We start from the raw sequence: 27,153 nt of genomic DNA, 5'->3' as shown, positions 1-27,153 counted from the left end.
ATGTGGACTATTAGTCACCCATCAAACCCAAGACAAAAAATTCCTCCTTAATCCCATATTTTTCCTATTTTCAAAATCTGTGAGCATCTGTGCTATGCCTATTTTTGAAATAAACTGGTTAAGAAAGTTATATCCCATATGAATGGAGTATTTCTGAACTCTTCAACAAACAATTCCCTTTATAAAACATGGCCTCATTTCCACATCCATTTGTTAATAGTTATTTATTAGAGCCATATTCTGTGCTGGAATTATCCTAGATATTAAGCACAGAGACATAAAGAAAACAGATCTGTCTTTCCCCCCACTAATAGCACACTCTATTTAGAAAGTAGAAATAAAAAACCTATAAGATTAAGTAAAATGAAGAATAAAGAATAAATAAGCAATAAAAATATTTTTTAAAAGGAGGGTCAAACTTTGAACTGTGAGAGCTCAGATAATCTATTATGAAATTATGTTGAAACTTTAAAAATGAATAATAAAGAGTTAAAAGAAATTGAGGACAAGATCATCTAAGAATAAGGGTCAGATGTGAAAACCTAAAAGAAACAGCAATATTTGTAAATTCAACAAATTTTCAGAATGCCACTGTAGCTGTAGTTTATCTGATAATATTGGAGAGCGAGACAGGGCCAAGGACATGTGTAGATTTTTAGTATGTACTTAGAGTTTTAATTCAAATCCCAAAGAAGTTAGAGTACATATTTAAAAGACATAGTATATCATTCAAATTTTCTTTTAAGAAGAGAACTTTCATCTTACATAGAAAATCATTTAGAAAGCAGCAAAAGTAACCATTTAGAGACCGTGGAGACTATTGCAATGATTCGCTAAAGACATGCTGGTGACCCATTAGGGGGATTAAAAAGGAGATAGTGAGGAGATGAATTATGATATAATTTGGGTCTAGAATCAAAAGAATTTAGTATAGATAGATTGAATACAGGATTAAAAATACATTTCTGGTAGAAAGATGAGCTACCATATCACATCTTGATTGAAATTTATAGAGAGATGACATTTGATATTTTCATTTTTTTTAAACTGGGATGGAGCCCTCAGAAAACATACTTCATATTTTTTTTGTTTTATGTCCTTGTTTAGTATCCAGTTTGAATAAAATAAATCTAATGATAATAACAAGAAAAATACGTTGATGGTTATTTGTGGCAAATACTAGGTTTCCTCAACTCACCCTTAAACTCTTATCCAAGACATTCCCAAGATATGTTTTCTATAATATATGACTATTATATATGCTTCTGACATAATTTTGCTAGAACTCTTCACCCTAATTTGCCTGGTTTTCACACAGTACACGATAAGATTCATCACTGGAGGAACAAGTAAAGGAACATTAGCTATGAGAACATTGAAGAGAGGTGAGTTGGCAGGGGATAGAACTAAAGGTAGTTTGTGAAATCATACTTCTGTGTGAGTACCAAGAGGTAGGATGAAATTGAGTTGTGAGATTCCTTCGCCATCACAGTGTCATTCTAGAAATCATATATTCTACCCAACATCTTATCTACGATGAAAAAGCAAGGATTAATAAAAAATATTGCACATTAATTGATTACAGTTTACCAATATTTCACAGGGAAAATGAAATTAGATTAATATCTGAATGCAAAATATATTTCTAGTTTCTTTCTAGAAAAAACATGGTCAAAAGGAATTTTCTTCATCTATTATATAGGTAGATATTAGTAAAAATTGATATTCATTTCTTACTATATGTTAGTCCCGTAAATATTGTATTCTGCTGAAAAAGAACTAAGAGGAGCCTAAATTTCAACAACTGCATTATTTGGTCATTGAACTTGAAATATTTTAAAGATTATTCAAATCATGGAATCAACAATGGGACAAGATCAAATACTCCAGAATATAATTTAGCAGCACTAAATTTAAACAGAAAAAAAACCTCAAATGAGCCCACATTTTCCCTGCTAGGTCAAAATGTAAACAGAGGTAAGAGTACCTACTTTTTGTCAAAGAGATGGCGCACTCGCTTTCGAATCTGTTTGGTCCTTACACCATAAATGATAGGGTTGAGTGAAGGTGGGATAACCAAATAGAGGTTGGCAACAAGAATGTGAATGTAGCGTGGTATGTTGTGTCCAAATCGGTGAGTGAGGAAGGAGAACACTGAGGGGATATAGAAAACACAGATGACCCCAACGTGAGAGCCACATGTGCTGAGTGCTTTTAGCCGAGCATCCTGTGATGGGAGGCGGAAGACAGCTCGCAGAATGTAGATGTAAGAGATGCCAATAAGGACTACGTTCAGCAGAAAGAGAGAGACCATGAAAAGCCCATAGATGGCATTGATACGGATGTCTCCACAGGACAATTTTGCGACGCCCATGTGTTCACAGTAGGAATGAGGTATTACACGAGCCTGGCAAAATGGCAGGCGGTAGATGAGATAGATTATGGGAAGTGTAAACAGAACTGGACGAAACACGATGAACACACTGATACCCACCAATACCCGGGATGTCAAGATGGTCGTATAGTGGAGTGGAGCACAGATGGCCACATAGCGGTCAAAGGCCATGGCCAGCAAGACCTCAGCCTCCATGCCAGTGAGGGCATGGATCAAAAACATCTGGGCCACACAAGCCCCAAAGTTAATCTCATGAGCATCAAACCAGAAGATACCCAACATGCGGGGCATAGAGGTTGTGGAAAGGGCCAAATCGATAGTTGAAAGGAGGGCCAGAAAGTAGAACATGGGCTCCCTCTCTGAAGGCTCTGCTCCATCTTGATGACCACCAGAATTGTGGCATTGCCCAGTAAAGCCACAAGGTAAACTGAGCAGAAAGGCAGGGAGATCCAGGCATGAGCCCCTTCCAGACCCGGGATTCCAACGAGGAAGAATGTGATTGGGTGAAAAATACTTCTGTTCTGGTATGTCATGCTGTCACTGGTCAAATGAAGTGAAATTCTCCTCTTCTAGGGAAAAAATGAGAGAGAGCAAGATGAAGAGATCAAAAGAGAGATCAGTGTGTGAAGGGCAGATGTCATGTCACTTGCTGGCTCAGTGTTTCAGGACAGAGCTGATGTCAAGCCTAATACATAGTAAGTGTGCCAATGAAGGACATATATGAGATACCTCACAGCCATTTGATAAGGCAGGTTGAGGTCATATTCAGAGTTTCACCCTGCTGCTGATTGAGTTCTAATGCCAAATATGGAGGCTTGCAGAAAGCTCAGTGAACATTTCTAATAATTAGAGCTCATCATTCACTTTGAAGGAGAATGGATGTGATTCCACTCTGGGAAATGTCACTCTGATGAGTGACATTGGCAACACCAAGACTACAGATGAGGTCAAGTTAATATACTACAGAGGCAGTCAGAAATGCCTTTAAGGAAAAAAAGAGACATAGAAAGAAAGAAAGAAAATACCTTTAAAAAATCATAATGAAAATAAATTCTAGATCCAGGAGTATAGGTACTCACACAATTAAAAATCTGAATTCTTCTGACTGATCTGTAAAAACTCTGGCCCTGGCCCAGCAGCCTCTCATACACACCAAATCAGATAAAAAGGGCGACACCTTGGGATGCCTGGCCAGGAGTAGAAACAGGAACTGTTATGATTTACAGGCAGCACCGAGTATCAGGTGGGAAAGGGCAAAGGAGGGTTGTCTAATACCATGTCACACCTGTTCACTCTCACAGCGTATCCAGTACACCCAGAGCACCTGTTATCTTATCGGTGTTCATTTTACCACTGCTATGGAGCCAACACTTGGATACTTCCCTTACCAATCCAAGACCCTGGGAAGAGAGGTGAGTTGGGTAAAAACCTCAAATGATTTTGGTACTAGAAAAGATATTTTTTGCAGCTTGCGGGGACAATCATATGTCAATAGAGAAGAATCTAGTTCTGCAATGATCTGAAGGGATGGAGAAAGACACTTAAGGAATGCCTTCAAAATACTACAGAATGCATCAAACTGCTCAGAATGAGGTGAAGGAACTTGCCCTGGAATGTATGGTTCAGCAGTTGTAATAAAAAAATAAAGCAGAGATAGGTACACCTGGGTGGCTTGGTTAAGTGCCCGACTCTTGACTTCAGCTCAGGTCATGACTTCAGCATCAGGAGAATGAGTCCCGCATCGGGCTCCACGCTCAGCATGGAGTCTGCTTGAGGTCTCTCTCTCCTTCTGCCTCTGCCCCTCTCCTGTTCACACATGCCCTCTCGCTCTCAATAAATAAATAAAATTTTAAAAAAGCAGAGATATTCATTTTTGTCTTTTCATACTTTCACTTTATTGTTTTTATTTTTTCAATACAGAAAACATATCCAGGTAAAAAAAAATTAACTATCTTTTGTGAATTCAGTCCAACAAAGAAAGAACAGTGCTTCAAAGTGCACAAACTCTTCTTTCTCTGTAAAAACATAAACACCCTGGTCAAGTAAGAAACCATTGCCTAGAAGGGTGATGGCCAAGGCCACGTTGGAAAGTCCCTGTTGTTTAATACAGAACAACAATAGGAGCCTACTCATGACAGCAGCTCTCCACTGGCCTCATCCCTTCCTACTGACATGGAAATTGATTTCATCTAATGCAACTGACAGGATGATATTAAGGGCAATGCATCTTCCAAAGACTTGTAAACATAATATAATCCCCATTTAAAGGTAACCTCATCCCCATTTAAAGATATAATTTTGGTTTTTTTCCTGCCTGGTGCAGTTGGCCACTTGGTCCAGCTCTCAGGCTGCTCTGCCCACGGATCTCTGCATTTCCTGCCACACCTGTTCACCAGACACCAGCTGCTGATTCACATTTTCCTTCCATAGGAATCGAGGCCTCCACACAGCATCAAGCAGGGCAGTGCTTATACCTCTCTCTGAGGACTTCATGGGGAGTGCCTTTATGTTAGACTCCTAGCACCTAAGGGATATTTCTAAGAAAACATCCCATTTCAATCCCAGCTTTATGTGAAGCTCTGGGATTGAGTCCTTAGAGATTGCGCATAGACCTCCAGATTCTATTCCCCAGACCAAAAATCCCAAGGAACATAAAAGCAAACTGAAGGATATGGAAGCAAAAGTTGAAAAGTAGGGATAAAGCACATGGTTTTTGTCATCTGTACTTGACACATGTGAAAACAGACTGTCTCTCTGTGTGAATGCGGCTCTGTGGTCCAATTCGAGGGCTTACTGACCTACATAGAGAAGAAACTGGCCTATTTTTTTATTTGCCCATTTTTTTTTCATTTATTTATTTAATAGAACTAGGTAATTTAAATTCAAATATTTAAACTAGTATAGAAGCCTTTTTTTCATTTTACTATTTCTTTTCACTAAGTTTTTTCCATCCTCCTCTCATAAAGCTGCTTTGAGTTTCCCCAAGTAGCACCAAGGGCAGAGATCCATGATCTTTTTTCTACATTGTTTTCTGTACATGAGTTCCCAATTGTAACCATGATTTCACCTTACAAATTTCAAAAGTCCTATTGATTAGTGCCAAAATTTCAATCCTGGTACCAGAGTGTTGGTTCAAGTTCTGGCTCTGCTTAGCTGTGTGACTTCGGATGACTTATGTGTCATTTCTGTGCCTCAGTTTCCTTAACTATAAAATGGGAATCAAAATAATGTCTTTCTCACTGGGTACAATTGATACAAATTAAATCTCTCTGAAGCATTTAGATCAGTGTCGTATATGTAGTACGTGGTCAGTCATAACTTGTTTCTTCTTCTCAATTTCAGCTCACAAGAACAGCTGCATAGATATTATTCATGCAGAGCAAGTTTAGGAATCACCAATCACTACCAACTCTGCAGCCATTTTTCTTCTGAAATCTCCAATAACATTAAATATTTTCTTTTCAGGGGCATTTGGGTGGCTCAGTCAGTTATGCACTGCCTAAGGCTGAGGTCCTGATCCTAGGGTCAAGCAGTTAGTTTCCCTGCTGAGCCTGCTTCTCCCTCCCTCTCTGCCCCTCTCCCCAACTGGCTCAGGCTTTCTTTCTCTTTCTCAAATAAATAAATAAAATCTTTAAAAAAATATTTTCTTTTCAAATATTAGAATCAATCTTGCAAAAATCATGTGGATTTTATCAGAATGTGATCTTTTCGGATTGAAGAAATTATATCCCTTTATCACGCAGGTGAAGTTTCTGGGACCCTTCCTAAAATGGCCTTTAGACTTATGAAATAAAACACTGACTACAAAGCATGAGAAGTAATATCTTATTCTCATTTGACCATTGCCAATCTTCTCCATCATTCTCTACAAACATTCAAGCTACTTCCTGCAAGTTTATAGTTTTTTTCATGTACATATACAATGAAATATTCTCTTGGATCCATTAAGGTCTTTGTACAAAATCAAAATCAATTTTAAGACATTTGCTTAATGGTACATTTCTTCCTTCTTTAGTGTGAGGTAGGACACATCGAGTCTTGAGAGATGCTAAGAGATATCTTGGATCCATAAAGGCAGCTAATTTTAGGATCAAAATGAGACACAGAATCTCAACAGCAAATATTAAAACAGACTTAGTCCCCACTGACCCAGTTTATTTATTCAAATAACTGTTACATTAAACCAGACCAACATCTGTTTGTTGTAAAAACCAGTAAATTCTTTTTAATGACTAAGACAGTTTGGATTTTCTTTTCAGAAACTTAAAATGTAAAATATCTCAACAGGTACAGGTTTAATTCTTCTTCTTCTTCTTCTCCTCCTCCTCTGCCACAGTCTTCTTTCTTCATCCTTTTTTCCTTTCCTGAAAGACCTCCTTCCTAGTGGCTTCAGTTCTGTAGCTCTAGTCTGAACTGTTTGCTTTTCATGTGCCTAGTGGGAATGCCCTATTCTACTCTCCTGTTTGGGATCCCCTTTTTTCTTACCTCATGTCTTCCCATTTCACAGACAGCTCCTTATTTTTTGTGGAACACATCCTTATATTGAGTTCCAAAAACAGAATAAATGGGAGGTAGAGTTTCAACATCTCTGTATGCATGAAATATTATTTTGCCCTCAACTATGATTGATATTGGGTTTAGTCATTCATTACTAGTTAAACTGTGTCCCCTTCTGCCATAAATTTATATTTATATTATACTAATACCCAGTACCTTAGAATATGACCCTATTCAGGAAGAGGGTCATTACACATGTAATCATTTAAGTCAAAATTAGGTCATACTAGAGTAGGGTGGGCCCCTAATTTAACCTGACTGGTATTCTTATTAAAACAAAAAAGCTCTGTAAGAAAACACAAGTAAATCAGGAAGGCGCCATGTAATCTAGTCCCGAGGCCTGGAATAGACACTTTTTCCCCGAGTTCTGAGGAAGAAGCAGCACTGCAGATCCTTCCCTCTCAGACTTACAGCCTCAGGAACTGGGAGACAAGAAATGTCTGTTGTTTAAGCCACCCAGCCTGTGGCACTTAGTTGACACAACCCTAATGAACTAATACAGTTATATTGGTTGAAGATGATTTTATAAGCATGATTACATTTATCATCTATCCTCCATATGGAATTCAAGGGTTCTGATACCACTGTAATTTCTATTTCTTGTAGGTAAACACTTTTGATTTTTCTTTCCTCTTTGAAATATATACTATCATCTTCTTAAATTTCTGAAAATTCATTCTTATTTACTATGTGAATCGGACCTTTCTAAGGTATGGATCTATTACAGTAGAAGTTGGAAATTAGTTTTAATTTAGTATCTCCCTTTTTTTTCCTTTCTCTTTATAACTCTTCTTTGTTGACAAATGGTTTTCTGGATTGATTGTCTATGTATATTTTTCATTATTTCATATTTTAGTCATGATTTCCCTCCTTCTTAATATTATGAGATATTTTGTTAAATATTTTTTCCTATGCTTATACTGATTTTTATAAAAATAAGTGTGGGTATTTAAGAAACACTCCAGGATTTAAAAACCTTTTGTCCTATCTGAGCCCTGAGTTCTGAATCAAATGGAGGGATTTTTTTTTTTTTTAATGTCAAACAAATGAACACAAAGAGCTTCAACGTTATCATGGACAAGCTGTCAGCTGAGTATCTTGTTTAAATGTGTTCTACAGTGAAATTCCTGACACAGATCCATTGAATTAGGTGGGCCTACTGGCCCCATCATGGTCTGAGAACAGGCCTTTATAGGACTAGACCATGCCATCTATTCCTATAAAATATACCAGGAGGCATAATGTATGCTCCTTCCAGGCTGTTGGTTTCCAAAAGAAAAGACACAAAATAAATCGCACTCATTGTTTTGTACTTCTCTAAATATATATTTTACCTTTATTCCTGTGTGTCATAAAGTTACATGGAAATGGCTTTAACCCCTTCAAGACTTTTCTTCAGGCTTTGTTAGGAAAGACCAAATATAGCTTTTGGTCTACGGTAACTGGTATGGTAACTGGGTGAGATAATGGGGTCATTACTAAGGGTAACACCTTTCCAAGTATATAGCCAAATATTCTGTTTATTACAAGGTTTCTCCACACTGCATGTAAGCATCGGAACTCCTCTCAGTCACATATAAGACCTGAGATATGACTGGTCTCAGGTCTTATCTCTGCTCCCTCTGCTCCTTTCTGGTGGTTCTTTCCTTGACCTCGGTAGTTTCTTCACAGACATACACTGACCAGTACACAACTGAAGGCTTCTGAGGAATGTCCTGAGGTCATGTGTTTGTCTCTGCACAGTTCTCTCTCCTCTCTGGTGTTCTGCATTGTCATTCAGGGAGAACCTCAGACTCAGTTTGGGTTCTCTGCCCCTCTCTGTGACTTGATAAATTTCCAGTAAGTAAGTAAGATCAGGTCAGTCTTTGGGCCCATGTTATTTTTCCCTTCTCTTAGAGATCATTTCCTTTGTTTCCTTTTTATCCAGTTTTGAGAACTATTATTTTATAAACTTTCTGACTGTTATTTAGTTGTTGAAGGTGAGGGAATAAATCCGATCCCTGTTACTCCATCATGGCAATAAACAGAAATGAAATGTTTTTCTTGTATTTAATGTTTGATTGCTTAATTGTTTTTGCCCAAGTTATAACCTGATTGTATGGGTGAACGCTCTCCAAAACCATCTACATTCCAGATTTCGTGACATCTTCTTGATCTCAATGCAGCGAATGCACTCCTGCTTCATTTGTCCCACTTACTATGTGTTGACTTTGGGTGAGCAATCATGACCTAGGTGCTTATCTCAACACCAGCAGGTGATTATGAAGAGGATAATGAAGTAAATGGAGTAAATGAAGAGGATACAAAGGTAAGTGTAAAAGGATAAGGTTAAGAAGTCAGTCATAGGGATGATATTTGATAGAGAGAAGACTGAGTTTGGTAGGGTCTTCAAAATTTCAGGACCACTACAGGACAAGCCTTCTTTCTTTCTTTCTTTCTTTCTTTTTTTAAAGATTTTATTTATTTATTTGACAGACAGAGATCACAAGTAGGCAGAGAGGAAGCAGAGAGAGAGAGAGAGAGAGAGAGAGAAGGAAGCAGGCTCCCTGCTGAGCAGAGAGCCCGATGTGGGGCTCAATCCTAGGACCCTGGGATCATAATCCTAGCCAAAGGCAGAGGCTTTAACCCACTGAGCCACCCAGGTTCCTCCAGGACAAGACTACTTTCTTGAAATAGATTTTTCCACAACAGTTGGGCACTGGAGTCTTGTGTGTGGATCACAGACTACCAAAGATAACCTTATCTGTGTCTTTGAATTATTAAGAGATCTCAGTTGTATTATTATTTTTTAAAACAATACAGTATGTCATTAAAAAGATTATTTTGTTATATTAAAATCCTCATAATGTATAATTCACAAAGATGTTCACATAATGCAAAGACATCATCAGAACAATGACAAAATTTCAAATTTATGAACAAGAAACTTAGAATTGAAAGAGATTCAAGGTATTCTCCAAAAAATCACCTATCTAGAAAGCTGCACCTTTAAGAATCTGATGGAGAGGGCGCCTGGGTGGCTCAGTGGTTTAAGCCGCTGCCTTTGGCTCAGGTCATGATCTCAGGGTCCTGGGATCGAGTCCCACATCGGGCTCTATGCTAGGCAGGGAGCCTGCTTCCCTCTCACTCTCTCTGCCTGCCTCTCTGCCTACTTATGATCTCTCTCTTTCAAATAAATAAATAAAATCTTAAAAAAAAAAAAAAAAAAAGAATCTAATGGAGAAAATTTTCCTCCAGACCAATGCCATGTGTTTTCTAAAGACTTGGACTTTGCCTAAACATGTTGAAAATTCCAAGACGAATCTGCTTGGTCCTGTCGCTATAGATGATGGGATTAAGTACTGGTGGAAGAAGCAGGTAAACGTCCGCCATGAGAATGTGGACTATGGAAGGCAGGTGTTTCCCAAAGCGATGGACCATGCATACCCCTATTAGAGGTACAAAGAAGATAAGCACCACACATACATGGGAAAAGCAAGTGTTGAGTGCCTTTAGTCACTCTTTTTTTTTTTTTTTAAAGATTTTTATTTATTTATTTGACAGAGAGAGATCACAAGTAGGTAGAGAGGCAAGCAGTGAGAGTGAGAGGGAAGCAGGCTCCCTGCCTAGCATAGAGCCCGATGTGGGACTCGATCCCAGGACCCTGAGATCATGACCTGAGCCAAAGGCAGCGGCTTAAACCACTGAGCCACCCAGGCGCCCTCTCCATCAGATTCTTAAAGGTGCAGCTTTCTAGATAGGTGATTTTTTGGAGAATTCCTTGAATCTCTTTCAGGACCCTGAGATCATGACCTGAGCCGAAGGCAGTGGCCTAAACCACTGAGCCACCCAGGCGCCCCCTTTAGTCACTCTTCACGAGATGCAATGCCCAGTACAGCATGGAGAATTAGGACGTAGGAGAGGAGGATGAGGACTGAGTCTGTGCCCAGTGTGATAATGACCACACACAACCCATAGATGTTGTTAACACTGGCATCAGAGCAGGATAATTTCAGAATATCCTGATGCAGGCAAAAGGGGTGGCTGAGGACATTAGCGTGACAATAATGATAGCACCTTAATAATATGGGGGTTGGCATCACGACTCCTGCACTTCGTAGCAAGCAGCCCAAACCAATCTTACCAATCCTATCATTGGTGAGGATGCTTGAGTAGTGCAGTGGACGACATATAGCCATGAATCGGTCAAAGGCCATGGCCAGCAGCACTGAAGATTCCAGGAATGTGAAGGTGTGGATGAAGACGAGCTGAGTGAAACAGGCTCCTACTTTGATTTCCTGGGCTTCCCACCATAACACGGCCAATATCGTGGGGAGTGTAGACATGGACATGCCCAGGTCAGTTATTGCCAAGATGGACAGCAGATAATACATGGGCTGGTGGAGTGAAGACTCATTCCAGATAACAGAGAGGATGGTGATGTTGCCTAGGAAGGTATACAAGACAAAATGGAATTGAGAGCCAAGCATGAACAGACTTGAGCCCATGGAAACCCCCTAAGAGAAAGGTGGGTTCCATAATACCACTGTTATTCCAGACCACCATGGTGGTGCTTCAGAAGCCCTTTGGGTGTGACGGATGCTGAGAAAGTCACAGGCTATTCAGAATGGTGAGCAAATTCTACTATATTCATGTAAAATCAATCATTAGTGTTCTTCAAATGACTTACACAAATACAAGTAGGAAGACAGACATCCCAAGCAGCTGAATCATCAGGTCAGGAACAGCTTATAAAATATGCAGTCTGGTCGCACTGTATACAGGGACCTGCGATCTTTGCTAGGATGCTATCGGGTATACATCACAGCCTTGAAAAATTAAATTACATGCAGAATAGAGAAATATAAACCTTTAGATAAGTTGTGTACATTAATACAACAAAATTTAAGTGAAAATAAGGACGCTGAATTGATCTCCTTCAAATTAGCCTGTGGATCAATTCTCATTCTTATTTTTTTTTTGAGAGTACCCTTATATCCTTAATCTCATTGTTTTAACATATTTTTCTGTTTTTCTAAAAATTAACATGCATGTTCTGTGAAAATGCAACATGATGAAAAGGAAAGGTCATGATATATAATTTTAATATTTTTGATTCCTTTTAGTTTTTCAAAATTCAGGTAAACATGGAAGCTCCAGTTACAGCAGAAGTTGTGATTGAATGACTTTTTAAATCCTCAAGAGGAAAGCTAATTCGGGGAATTGGTCACAAATGAACCTCTGAAGTTTCTTTAAATATATGTTTGGATACATTAAAACCTAACAGTAAAGGACAAAATGTTAATGGCCTATTTATCTACTAATCAGAATAATGACATATAACATTTTTATTTATTTACCATTCTTTACTTCATAATGTTTTCCCATTTAAAAAAAGTTGTTCATATATATGAACACATATCTCAATTAAATCAAATGATTTAATTGATTAGTTCTGTCATCTACATATCAAATGATTTCCGTATCTAATTCTTTTACTTATTTTTCTAGGAATCTGAGTAGTCCTGCATATGTGGTTCCAAAGCACACAATAATAGACCTTCTTATGCACTTGTCTCTTATTTAATATTAATAATTGTAGGATTAAATTTTACGTCAGAATTTTTGTCTCTCAATTTATTTATCTTTCTCAATACTTGGTAATGATAATTTGTTACACTTTTCTGTTTATTATCAAACTGACTTAGACAAATATATACCAGTCCCCAAATGAATTTTTTTAATTATTCTCAGATAAATTTGAATTGGTGTATACAAAATATAAATTATTTGATAGTCCAAGACTTTACCCAGTTGAAATAGATAATCAGAGAGGATATGCTGCTTTATGTTCATTGTTTTGACTTCTATATTATTTACCAATGTATATTTATTTGTCTATGTAGTTGTCGATCTCACTGTATAAATTATATTCTTTTTTCATTTCACATAATGTGATATCTCTATATTATTTACTAATGTTCTAGGCCCCTATTTTTGCACCTAACATTTTATGAATATCTTCTTGTAAATCAATTTTTGTCATATCTTAAGGTTTTCTTCAGCATGGATTTTCAGAAAGGGGTTCACTAAATCAAATAATATAACATTTAATATATACTAATATATATTGCCCAATACAAATTTAAAAATAATATTTAAAGTTATAAATCTTTTCCTAAATAATATGGCACTGGTCCCTCTGTTAAGTATATATATCTTACTTTATTTAGTTATTATAGTAACCGTATAAAAACAGAGTAACTAAAACGCTGGGGTGTCTAGTTATTTGTCCAAAATTGTACAACCATTAAGAATAGCCAGAAATTCATGAGTCTTTCTACTATCAGCTCATGTCTAAATGATGTAAGAAATTCTCTCTGGCTATTAATAAATGTTATTTCTAAGCCCCTTTTCCCTCAAAAAAAAAAAAGCTATTCTCTTTTGTTTACTGGCAGATCATTCTTTCACATAAATGATTATTTTCATTCTTCTACGAATTATCTTCTTAGGCTTTTTAATACACCAGTTATATTTGTTTACTGAATTATACAAAATTAATGACAATCAAAACAATTAACCCATTTTTTTAATAGTTTCTTATAATTTTCTCACTCCGTGGTCATTGTGCTGTAGAATTCAATTTTAGGCGGTAAATTAACCAAACTTTTATTTTGCTCAACTGTTTCTTGCAAACATGGGAAAGCATTCTGTTTTACAGCAGTTGTTAAGTATTGAATAGTATATTCCTTGATTTTTTTTTGGTTCGGTCTATAAAGTTTTTCCTTTCATCTGTCAAGATGCTGTAGGTGTATGTGTGTGCAAGGAAGATAATAGTATAAAGAACAATATCATTAGATGTTTATAATTACTAAATTCTAACCTTCCTTATCATTTCTCAAATTATCTCTTCTTCAAAAATATGCAGAAAATACCAGGATCTTACCCTTCTCCTCAACAATGCCTATATCTACAAACTCTTAAACATCCCTGGTATTTGTCCTGACCAGGGTGAGAACTTCCTGGCAAAGATTTTGAGTTTTCTTTTAAGTTTCAACTGTTTGCACTTAAGTGTGTGGATTTCTTTCCTAGTAGAGGAAACTGAATTTTTAATGCAGGGTTTGGAACACGAGGGTTCAAGTTTTATATCCTTCTTTTATAAAGTGTGCCTTGTCCCACGTAACAACTGAAAGCTTCAGAAGGAGCAGGGAAACAGCCTCCAGGAAAAATCTCTAGTTCCCAAGTCCAACAATTCCTGATCCATATGTTCTCATCCTGTTCCTTAAGGGATTGACTTGTTGACTCTTCTGGATGTTCTACTCACCAGTCTAATCTGAAATCTCTTCCTGGGACCCCATATCAAGAGAGAGCTGCTCATTAACCTCCCATGGTCTATCCTAACCAAACACAAACACCCTCCACCCTCACCCAAAGGGTTTTCTGTCATAATTGCCAAACATCAATTCTTTTAATTCTTATGGTCTGATGATATTAACTTTCAACATTCTTTTCTCCTTCACCAGTAAAACCTTGTCCTGTCTACCTTGCCCTATTACTTAATCTATGCACCTCTCTCATGCATCCCAGAAAATCTAAGTTTTCTCTGTGTCTACAGAGAAAGAGCAGTTATTTCTACTCACTACAAGGAGTCTCTTTATGACTTTTTGGGCTACTTTTTGAACTCATGTTTCACTCACTTCTGGAGGAGATGGAGAATGAAAGATGTACATAAGTTCCATTAAGTGTCTGTCTTCTCCCATGCTGGATGCTAGGAATACCTACCAATGTTCTAGGAATACCTACTACCTACCTCAGGTAGGAACACCTACCAGAAGTCCCTACCTCTAGCACCATCCTTTCTCACTACTCTTGGATCATGTCCATCAGTCCCCATCATGTTCTCTTTCTCAAGCTCTCTGTCCTTGTCCCTCTGTCTCTATTTCTGTGACTCTTCTAACTGACCATTTGAGTCTCTGTCTCTTTACGTGTCTCTTGTGTCCTTTAACTCATTTCTGGTTCCATCTCTTACTGATACTCACTTTCTCAATCCTGGGGTTTCTGTGCAATGTAATCAGCAATGATATATCACCCATGACCTGAAACAGAACCTTACCAAATTTTTTAGTATTGAAGGATCCCCTTTAAATTCCTCCCTCCATCTTTAAACCCTATAACACTGGAGGAGTATGCAGAGCTGAGCTAATGTTTTTAATATTGTTGCAAAGCATAATGTGCTCCAGTTTCCCTCTTCATGATCAAAAATGCCCCTTCCTTCCTTCCTTTCCTTTTTTTTTTCCTTCTGAAGTTTACAAAGAACTTGTCGTATTCCAGGTACTGCTTTGTTACCTTGCAAATACGGGTCTGTCAACCATACAAGGATATTGTTATTATTCTCCTGTAACATAAAAGGAAATTGAGGCATGCAGCAATAAACCATTTTGCCCAAAGTCATAGAAATAGGATATAGCGAACTAAGGTTTCACGACTAGCTAATAGGGCTCCAGACTCTGTGCTCTTCGTCACTACGGTATGCTCTCTCTCCAGTACGGACAGAAAACGGGAGTCAGGTAGGCCTTACTAGCAGACAAGAGTAAAGGAAGAGTAAGGTTAAGTATAAGGTTTTACAAAAGTGGGTTCTCTCCAAGGGTATGAAAGTCTTACACTATCCTTTTCCATCTCCCTTTCTGCTTATTTTCATCTCCTTTTTCTGTACCCATATGTCCTGTAAATAAAACTCCTTTGTATATGTCTGTGTATTTACTACTTTGATACCCTGACTCACATTTCACAGTCTTTGTCCTTTTTTCTCTCCTGTTGGGCCTTCACTGTATTTTCACTACTTTACCCATTTCATTTTACTACTGTCTGCTTCTATCTCTTTGAAATCCTTTCCTCTTTCCCCCAGATTTCAGAGTCTTGGGTATATCCATTGTTTTCCCATGATATTCTCTCATTGCTTTGTCCCTTAATCATGCTCTTTTCTATCTTCCTTCTGTTTTAGTGTCTTTATCTCTATGTATTGTTCTGCTTCTATATGTTTCTCTACCTCCTTTGAGGTAGAGATCAATACTCTACTCACAAAAGACGTTACCACTGAGTTTTCTTGCTCAACAACACCCATTGTCAGGGAAATACAATGAGATGTTACCTCACAATGAGATGTTACCTCACACCAGTTAGAATGGCAAAAATCAACAACACAGGAAACAACAGATGTTGGTGGAGAGCCCTAATGCACTGTTGGTGGGACTATAAACTGGTGCAGCCACACAGGAAAACAGTATGGAGTTTCCCCAAAAGGTTAAAAATGGAACTACCCTATAATCCAGCAATTGTACTACTTACTAGGTATTTACTCAAAGGTATATATATATATATATATATATATATATATATATATATATACACACACACACATATATATACATATACATATGTGTGTGTATATATATATATATACACACAATATATATATATACACACACACATATATTTATATATAAATATATATATATATGAAATCTATATATGAAATCTTCCCATTCTTAATGACATGGATGTTGATAGAGTATTATGCTAACTGAAATAAGTCAGAGAAAGACAAATGCCATATGTATCCACTCATATGTGGAATTTAAGAAACAAAACAAATGAGGCCACAATTGGGAATTTAAATGTTAGAACTGTGGAATATTTTTTCTGATATGGTAAGGGCATAATTATATTAGATCAAGAGGAAGTTTGCTTTCTACAAAACAAATCATTGAATTCTTTTAAGAAAGTAATGCACATTTTTTTCTATGTACTGAACAAGAAATAAAGAAAATAGGGACTAACCCCTTATCATAGTTATCTCAATGTGATTTTAGTATAATCTTGGCCAGAGAGGGAAGTTAATTGCCAACCTTCTCTCTCTTCATGGCCAGCTAAACTTTTTATGTTCTGGCCATTGCATTTTTAATTTTCAGAATATCATGTTGTCTCATATCTCTTGCCTTTGCAAATGCTACAAGTGCTCTGTACTATACTTTTTTTTTCCATATCTATTTTTGGTCATATCCCAAGACAGGCATCATTTTAGAAAACCTTTAGAACTATCCCCTACTTTCCACTGCAAGATGATAGATGGTTTGGTCTATAACCTCTTCAGGAAATTTTCAAGATTATCCTACTATTATGGTTCATTTGATCAACATCTCTTCCTCTAACCTCACTGCTTTCTTTGAGAGCAGAGGATATCTTATATTTATCTCATGGTCACTTGATCCTGTGATACATTTGGTTCTTGTTCAACGTTTGTTGGACAATCTATCTTTGTCACAAAGAGGCTAAAGAAATGTTAGGACAAAAACAAAACAAATAAGAATAATCACGGGCACAAATTCTGTGCTCCAAACATTGGCTTGCTATCAGGCTTGTATTCTTGAAGGAATAATCAATCTCAAGACAGTCAATATTAGTTTACAAGTGGAAAACATGAGGAACATATTTAGAGATGTATATTTTACCATAACCAGTGTCTATAAAAAGACAATTATATTGAAGAAGAGTATTCACATTATAAATAAACCATCTGTATTCCAAATTGTTAAAGGATAAATATAAAATTAAACTGTTCTTCATTCACAACAATACAGTCATTAGAGAATTAATATTCTTCCTCCAAGAGGCATCTAGCAATGTCACCTTACACTGCTTTGTTCTTTTTTCTTGCCCTCACTTTCCCTCATCCCCTTTGCAAGGTGCTGCCTTTTTGTATAATCTTAGGATTATATATATATATATATATCAGCTATAAGAGAGAATGAAATCTTGCCACCTGCAGCAATGCATATGGAACTAGAGAATGTTATGCTAAGTAAAATAAGTTAGTCAGACAAAGGCAAATACCTAATGATTTCACTCACATGTGAAATTTAAGAAAACAAAGAAGCATGGGGGGAAAAAAGAAAGAGAGAGGCAAACCAGAAAACAGACTCTTAACACTAGAGAACAAACCTATGGTCACCAGAGGGGAGGTGGATGGGGGGATGGGTGAAACAGATTATGGGGGCTAAAGAAGGTACTCGCTGTGATGAGCCCCGGGGGTGTATAGAATTGCCAGATCACTAAATTGTACACCTGAAACTAATTTTACAGTGTATGTTCACTAACTAGATTTAAAATAAAAACTGTCAAAAGGGGGGGACAATATATGTACACAATTGTTACAATTGCCTTTGTGCTAGGTGTCAGAGTTGCCTTCCTCTATCATTAATTTGATCAGTCCGTCTTCTCTTAAGAAAACTCAGAAGTGCGCTCTAATGTCCAATTCCTTGTCTGACCTTGTCCTCTCCCTAGTTTGGCTGCACACATTTTCAGCCTCTTTCCCAGCTCACTCCTCCACTTAAGTCCTTTGCTCTACCAGCTGGGCTTATTAGCCTCTAAATATTTCATGTGTTTAGAGCTTCATGCTGCATACTCTTTCTTTATAAGATGATCTGAAATGCAGGATTGCTTGATCAATGGGCAGCAGTCACTTGTTTAAAGGATACATATTTCCAAATGATACTGTAGATTCTTTTCTTTGTGTTAGGTGAGCTTAAGATAGAATTTTACAATTTTAATGTTGTAAAATTTGAGCAATATCTATAATTCCTACAGCTTGGAAATGATGTTTTGTTGTTTTGTTTTCTTTTAATCCTTCCTACCTAGTGAACCCAAATTAATCCTCAAATTCTCTGTCAGGGATTAACAGTAGCTCAGGTCACAGTGGGGTCCCACTGGTGATGGTACTGCTTGGCTTCCTCTCTCTGGCTGCATGGATCCCATGTTAGCGATATTTGATATGTACTGACAATGAATGAATGAAAAATTTATAACTTCATCTTGCAGGGCTGTGTCTTCAAATTAAATAAAATTTATGCAAAAAAACACCTTTAAAAGATGATTTAAAAACTATGAGCTCATAGATACAGTTTTTATTAGAATCATAAGGTTGCTTTCTTATTTATCAAGAGGGAAATGTAAAGCAAGGATTTAAATCTAACCAGAAGCATGCAGGGTTAGGACAGGCTGTGGAGAAAGACTGATAGCGGCCACCATTTTTTCTCTGATACCCACCCAAAGCTCAGTAGACACACATACCCACACCCAGAAACAACTTATATTATCACATAAGGGGACAACTATGACAACAGCAAACCACATCACTCAATATCTAGGTCAATGTTCTTTTCTTGGAGTTTCTTGCTGTGATCTGCACCTATCAACAAGTTGATTCCCATGGCTGGCAGGATCGTGAATTTCCACCTATGTGTTCACATGTATTGCACTTTTTAGAAAGTTGGACTGCTGGCATTCATGCTAAGCACTGGGGAAGCACACGGACTCATAATACAGACCTGGCTTGCTTGAGTTGATCAAAAGGGACTGACACCTGTGACTATCAGGAAACTTACCAGCAAGTGGGTAGGCACATCATTGTACCACACGTCACAATAAAGAGGGACTAGAGGTGGCACACAGTTACTAGAGTTGTGCTGATGTATAAACACATTGATATATGCTGACCCACACAATCTAGCCATCCTTGATGTTTTCCCAGTGGCCCAGAAACCTCTGGAGGGTCCAGCTTAACAGGATGTACTCAGAAGAAAAAGAAAATTCCCCACAGGTAAACCTTCAGAGGAGACCAGAGACCATGAGAGTGTCAGAATTAGTCATTTGTGGAGAACACTCTGAAACCTCCTCTGCTCCTTCTGATACAATTATGGTCGCCCCACCCATGATCCCAGAATGCCATGTGAATATTAGAACAGTTTCAGATTATGTAACTAAGCCTTTCTGTGCCTGCCTCCTCCACTAGATTTACTTCCTGAAAGCTACAGGGGTTTTCTTCTACAAATTGAAAACATTTTGAAATTTTAATTGTCATTGAGCATTTTCAAGATCAAGGGGTTTTAAATGGAGATACAGATAGAGTTCACTATGGGGTTTTATAAAAATGCAGATGTCTAGGTCCTATTCTAGACTGGCTGAATCTCTTTTCTTGATGTTTTTGGTGTAGTTTTGATACTTGCTTGTTACACTATATATATTGTTTCTTACGACTAATGTGAGTCAAGGTACTATCCTCAGAAAAATTTCTATTTGCAACATCTACTGTCCTTGAAAATCTGCTTTATCATTATTCTTAGAGATGATTATCAAGAACTTTGTTTCTTGTAATGACTTAATTATCCTGTTTTGCATATCAGAGAATCCAACAAAATTTTCTTGTCAGTTGTATTATTCTTTTACCAACTCTCCTTGGAACTTGTGAAAATCATCAGAAAAATACTAATTATAGTCATTTTAAGTAATTTTAGGTATTTTAAATATCTTAGATAGTATTTCTTTGTTATTCTGGTGCTTATCTGACAGCTCTGCAATCTTCAATACGCCAGAGTTTTGGGTCTTCACATGGAAGGCTGGTCTCAGTGCCTAGGGAAAAGGACTGTAGTAGTACTCCACATTTCAAAACCAGATTCTTAGGTAATTATCAGTCCATGCCAGCGGAATGAGTCATGTTACCCAGGACTGTTCATAGCTGAGAGAGAAACCCTTCTGGTAGACTATTAATCTTGGATCTAGCAGAGGAATTAAACAACTCTGATTGCACTGATGAGGTTCATTTTATTGTGTTTGTTTTGAATATTGTTTAATTTTTTAATGTTTTATTTTTTATTTTTCCTTTTTTAAGATTTTTATTTTATTTGAGAGAGAGAGAGAGCATGAAAGGAGAGAAGTCAGTGGGAGAAGCAGATTCCCTGCCGAGCAGGGAGCTGGATGTGGGTCTCAATCCCAGGACTCCAGGATCATGATCTGAACTGAAGGCAGTCATCCAACCAACTGAGCCACCTGGCACCCCTAATGTTTTATTTTTGGATATATAAAAGTCTTCTTAAGTTATCTGCAATTATAATAATCTGTGAGACAATGCTTTTATAAACTGAAATGAAACATTTAAATATGTTTCATACTTTTTTTTAAAGATTTTATTTATTTATATGATAGAGAGAGTGCATGTTCAAGCAGACAGAGGGGCAGAGGGAGAGGGAGACACAGACTCACTGCTGAGCAGGGAGCACAACTCGGGACCAGATCCCAGGACCTTGAGATCATGACTGGAGCTGAAGTCACATGCTCAACAGATTGAGCTACCCAGGAGCTCCAAAATGTTACCTATTTCTAACTGAGTTCTTCAAGTTCAAAAATTCTTATTGAGTAAACTTACTTTTCATGGCAATGCAGTATTTCTATAGGTCCAATAAAAGCTGGTTCGCATTTTTAGCAAGAAGTGATTGGAAAAATTGGTTAAGCAACCAGAGCATGGCTGGGGATGGCATACTTGAGAACATTGTTCATGTAATAAGGTACTATCAACAACTGTAAAGGATCTAAAGTTGACCTTACAGAGCCAGTGCTGACAAAGTCCTCTGAGAAAAACAGACCTGTCAATTGGTTATACAGTTCAGCCTTCAAATGGTTCAGAGAGGTCACTTCTGTAGAAAAGCAAGGAGCCTAGAGATGTTTTGACGACTTCAAGAAGAGAAGAATTTGTTTGAAGTGTACAGGGACCATAGAGGAAATCAGATGGAGAAAATTTCTTGGACTGGTTTCCTAGTCTCAATATAGCAAATACCAGCAGCTTTTTGTTCTGAGATTTTTTTTTAATTTAATTTAATTTAATTAATTAATTAATTTATTTTAAGAAGGAGAGAGAGAGAGAGCACAAGAAGGCGGAGGGACAGAGGGAGAGGGAGAAACAGACTCCTTGCTGAGCAGGGAGATTGCCCCTGGGTTGGATCCCTTGTCCTGGGATCATGACCGGAGCAGAAGGATGATGCCTAATTGACTGAGCCACCCAGGCACCCCTCAATCTGAAATTTCTTTTTTTTTTAATTTTATTTATTTATTTGACAGAGAGAGATATCACAAGTAGGCAGAGAGGTAGGCAGAGAGGGAGGGGGAATTAGGCTCCCTGCTGAGCAGAGAGCCCAATGCAGGACCCTGAGATCATGACCTGAGCCGAAGGCAGAGGCTTAATCCACTGAGCCACCCATGCCCCCAATCTGAGATTGCTTATGAAAATCTCTAGCACTGTGAATTTAGCAAGACCTTTATGGCAATTTAACATCTTTCCTGCCTTTATATATATAAGCCCCCAAATCTAATGAGTTAGCGTCCTTTTGCAATTAAGAGTAATTATTTGGGGTGCCTGGGTGTCTCAGTGGCTTAAAGCCTCTACCTTCAGCTCAGGTCATGATCCCAGAATCCTGGGATCAAGTCCCATATGGGGGGGGGGATGTCTCTGCTCAGCAGGGAGCCTGCTTCCCCCTCTCTCTCTGCCTGCCTCTCTGCCTACTTGTGATCTCCATCTGTCAAATAAATAAAATCTTAAAAAAAAGCATAATTATTCTTTGACATTATATTTTACTTAAATGGGGGACACTAAAGGGAAAAAAATTGTGCTTCAGTGGAAAACTATGCATTGTTTAGACATAGCCTTCTGAGTTATCTGATCCTGGTTATTGGTGGCTTTGTGCCTTATTGTGTCTTTGTGCTATTTTACAATTTTGTAAATGATAGATACTAATTACTAAAACCAATCCATGTTTGTAGACATCCAAATATACATATATATATTTAAAGATTTTATTTATTTATATGAGAGAGAGCACAAGCAGGGGAAGGGCAAAGGGAGACACAGACTCCCTGCTAAGCACAGAGTCCCACTCAAGGCTCAATCCCAGGACCCTGAGCTGAAGGGAGATGGCTAACCGACTGGGCCACCCAGGTGTGCATGACCTCTCCTGAGGTCATGAACCCTGCCAAAAGAATTTACTAGTTGTTTCAACTAAAACCTGAGATAGGCCCCTGATCTGCCTTTTCTTATAACATTTACTTTAGAAAATTTACAATGATAAATCCTTTCTCTGCCTCTTTGAACAGTATCTTCTATAATCAGGAATGTCTTTTTTCTCAAGGACATGGGAACCATCCCTTTGAAATTAAATCATCAAGAAAGATAGGACCCCTGCCTCCTAGTCTCTGTGACAGGTTAGAAGCCTGATTTGAACAAACTCCATTAATCACATACAAGTGGCCTAATCACAGTGGCCACACTCTCCCTCCCCACATCCTTAGATACTTTCCTTTAGCACTCTTCAAAATTTCAAAAGCCTTTTGTTTCAGAGAAGATGAACTCAGCTGTATACTGAGGTCTCTTTCCTCTAGTTTCTGAATAAAATCTGTGATGACCTTGCTAATTGTATAGGAAGCCAAACGGATTTTAGAGCATTATACACAAACAGAAATGTTTGCAATTTTTACTGATCGGACATAAATGAGATGAAATGAAGGAAAGGTGTCAGACATTTGAGAGGCTATGGAACCGGCCAATGTAGCTTTTAAGCTACAAAAATGCATTAACCTTGGAGAAAAGGGAGGAATGACCCCAGTGGTGGTTCAGAGTTCAGCAGGGCCGCCAAGACTACCCTGGACCCAGAAAGCCAAAGGTTTGGGAGACAAGGCTGTTTCCTCTTTGGGTGCAAAGGATGGAGCCCCCGCTTTGATTCCAATGGAGCAGACTGCCAATACCCAAGTTGAAGGGACAAGGCCAAAACTCAGATGGTCAAAAAATGCAAGGATGCTACCCTGGCAGACCTAGAGAACAGAACATAAAGCAAAAGAGAATTATTCTCAAAACTTTAAGTGATACGGGATTTGCCCTGGTAAGTTCTCAATTTACTTGGTACCTGTGATCCTTTACTTCTCTCTCTTTTTAAAAATTTTTTTTTTATTTAAATTCAGTTAGCTAACATATAGTACATCATTAGTTTCAGATGTAGTGTTCAATAATTTATCAGTTCTGTATAGTATCCAGGGCTTATCACATGACATGCCTTCCTTAATGCCCATCACTTAACTACTTTTCAATTTATCTTACTTGGAATGGAGCTCTCTATCCTATAGCTGCCCCACTACTGTATTTTTGAAGCTGATAACATATTGGCTGCTTTCACAGGTGCACTGTGAAACTTTGGGGTAGATTCAGACACCCAAGAAACAGAAAAATTTCTTGCTCTGCTCTGGTCATCGGATTTCCTATTCTGGGACACATTGTGGAAACAGGTGCAATCCTGAATGTATGTGAAAGCTAATATGTAGCCAAGATAGTATTATCCTGGGGTATAAATAATAAAGTTTGAATTAAAGCTTTTAATTTCCTGTCTATGTGAATTTCACGAAATCAATTTCTCAGAGCCTCACTATCTTCCACTGAAAAAATAGGCAGGAATGTTTTATATAAAGATAGGGTATTATGAAAATCAAATAAAATATATGCCTGAAAATGCCTCAAAGCACATGTTGCACATATAAGAGGTTCAAAAACAATGTTTATGGCTGTAAAAACTTTTCATTAATTCAGAAGTATCTTCCAAGTATGAGTTCATTATTATTCATTAAGCATTTGACATTTATGGACTTTGTTTCTTGATTCACCTGAGGATACAAATGTAGGAGACAAGAACTGTTGCGATTTGTGGATAAGACTTGAGTTAATGAGTGGGCATGAGAAAGGTGAAAACTCTATTCTATGATCCGAGTTTTGAGGTCATGTTAGGAAAGTAAGTTGGACTGTTTGTCACTTAGCACAACCAAAACAATAAATTCTTCCTTAATCCTATATTATTTTTTCTTTAGCATTTTTGAGCATCTGTGATATGTCTGCTTTTGTAGTACACAGCTGAAGACAATTATATCACATCTGGGTGGAGTATTACTGAGCTCTTCCAAAGTAATTTCCCTTTCTCCAAATGTGGCTTCAGTTGCATATTCATTCAATAATTATTTACTGCAGATTTACTCATTATCAGAAAATATGCTACATATTAGGGATACAGAAACAAAATGAATGTGATTTGCCTTTCTTTGAAAGCACACTTTATTCAGAAAGTAAAAAGAAAAGAATGAAATTATATCTGTGATTGCAAATAATAATAAACAGAGGATAAACTAGTTATAAAAGAAAACTCAAAAAGAAGGTCATGTTTTGGACTGAGGGTTTAGGGAAGTATTCTAGAGTGAAATTAAGTCAGAACATAACTGAAAATTGAATACAAATAAATATATGAAATTGGAATCAAGAATATTCTAAAATTGAGGGTCAGATGTGATAACTTATAAAAAGCAGAGTGCTCTATAAATTCTACAAATATGCAGAAGTCCAAAATGGTTGGAGTTCAATGACTGTCTGATGATGTTGGAGAAGTAGAGAAGACTCAGTCAATGTATGGTCTTATAGTATGAACTTCATTGCTTTAATTCTATTCTCAAAGAAAAATAAACTTCGTATTTAAAAGAGTCATCATCACATTATCCAATTTTCATTTTAAAGACACAACTCTTGCCTTGCATAAAGAATCAATTAGAAATTAGCAAAAGTAGATGTTTAGAAACTTGTGAGGTTATTGCAGTATTTCATTAAAGTGATATCAATGACTTACACTGAGATGACTAAAATAAAAATAGTGGGAGGAAGAGACTAGGTTGTAATTTGAGTTTTGACCTCAAAGAAATTAATACAGATGGATTGCATTTGAGGGATGAGGAATCCACTTCTATATATCCCTTGGAAGGATATACATGATCATTTTTCTGTATTAGCATTTTTTTTTTTTGTTTTTATCATAGATCACATTATAAGACATCTATTTTCATCCTGGTCATGGATTTTCCTAGATGCCTTAAGAGGGAGACCTCAAGATATGCACTTTCTGCTATTTATATCCATGACCAGTATTACTGGTGAATGAAATAAATCTTACATAATAACAAAAAGTGATACTGATACATCTTCATGTCAAATATTAGTTTCTCTGCAACTTATCTTAGAAATCTTTCCCCACCCAAACAACTGGCTACTATGTTTCCTATTACACATCATTGTTGTATCTGCTTTTTTTTTTTAAAGATTTTATTTATTTATTTGACAGACAGAGATCACAAGTAGGAAGAGAGGCAGGCAGAGAGAGAAGAGGAAGCACGCTTCCTGCTGAGCAGAGAGCCCGATGTGGGGCTCGATCCCAGGACGCTGTGATCACCACCTGAGCCGAAGGCAGAGGCTTTAACCCACTGAGCCACCCAGGCATCCCTGTTGTATCTGCTTCTGACACAATTTTGCTAGATCTCTCACTCTAATTTGCCTGGTTTTTACACAGTACACAATGGGATTCATCATTAGAGGCACAAGTAAAAGAATATTTGCCATGAGAACATTGAAGAGAGGTGAGACATGTCTGACAAAGTGATGGACAATGGCCAGGTTGATGATGGGCAGATAGAAGATGATCACTGCACAGATGTGTGAAACACAAGTATTGAGGGCCTTGAGTTGTTCCTTTTGGGATGCAATTCCCAGCACAGTCTTGAGGATCAGGACATAAGACACAGCAATGAGCATAAAGTCTACCATAAGGCAGAGTGCTCCAAAAAAGCCATAGATGACATCAATTCAGTTGTCAGAGCAGACTAACTTCATGACATCCTGGTGGAGACAGTAGGAATGGGATAATTGGCTTTTACTACAATATTTCAAACTTCTGAGAGTGAAGGGGAAGGGCAGCACTAGAAGGACACTCTTAAGGAATAATAGTATTCCTATTTTTGCAACTCTAGCAGGAGTCAGAATGGAACTGTATCTCAGAGGGCTATGGATGGCTAGGAAGCGGTCAAATGACATGATCAGGAGCACTGAAGATTCCACTGCTATGAATCCATGGATGAAGAATTCCTGGGCAAAGCAGGCATTAGCAGAAATTTCAGGGACATTGACTAAGAAGATCCTCCCCATGGTGGGTAGAGAAGAGAAGGACGAGCCCATGTCAGACATGGCCAACATGGAAAGGAAATAGTACATGGGCTCATGCAAGGAGGGCTCTGTCTTGATGACAAAAAGGATGCTGCAGTTTCCCAGAATAGCAAAAAGATACATGCTGCAGATGGTTATAGAGATCCAGATGTGTGCATATTCCAGCCCTGGCATCCCAACCAAGAAGAAGGTGGTGATTTCAACATTCGATTTGTTAATAATAGACATGATGCATTTAGAGGGCTCTATACAATGAAATAGAGATTCTTGAGTTAGTAAATATGGTTGTCTGGAAATTTGGTAGAAAAATGCAGTTGTTGAAATT

The 27,153-nt window shown here is 37.6% G+C and overlaps 1 protein-coding gene and 1 pseudogene across 1 annotated transcript; both read right to left on the bottom strand.

The window, feature by feature from the left end:
* Positions 1 to 1,987: 1,987 nt before the first annotated feature.
* On the bottom strand, positions 1,988 to 2,928 carry LOC123949250 (annotated as a pseudogene).
* Positions 2,929 to 10,207: 7,279 nt separating this feature from the next.
* LOC123948765 (olfactory receptor 51A4-like) lies at positions 10,208 to 27,056 on the bottom strand. Its single transcript, XM_046015920.1, is given in 3 exon segments — positions 10,208 to 10,380; positions 11,076 to 11,378; positions 26,102 to 27,056. Coding segments are annotated over 3 exon segments (1,431 nt in total).
* Between the last annotated feature and the right edge of the window lie 97 nt (positions 27,057 to 27,153).

The sequence above is a fragment of the Meles meles genome, chromosome 8 (assembly GCF_922984935.1).
Source record: "Meles meles chromosome 8, mMelMel3.1 paternal haplotype, whole genome shotgun sequence".
Classification (NCBI taxonomy): Eukaryota; Metazoa; Chordata; class Mammalia; order Carnivora; family Mustelidae; genus Meles; species Meles meles.
Note: the sequence above shows the minus strand (reverse complement) of the source record. Positions and strands in the feature narration are given on the sequence as shown.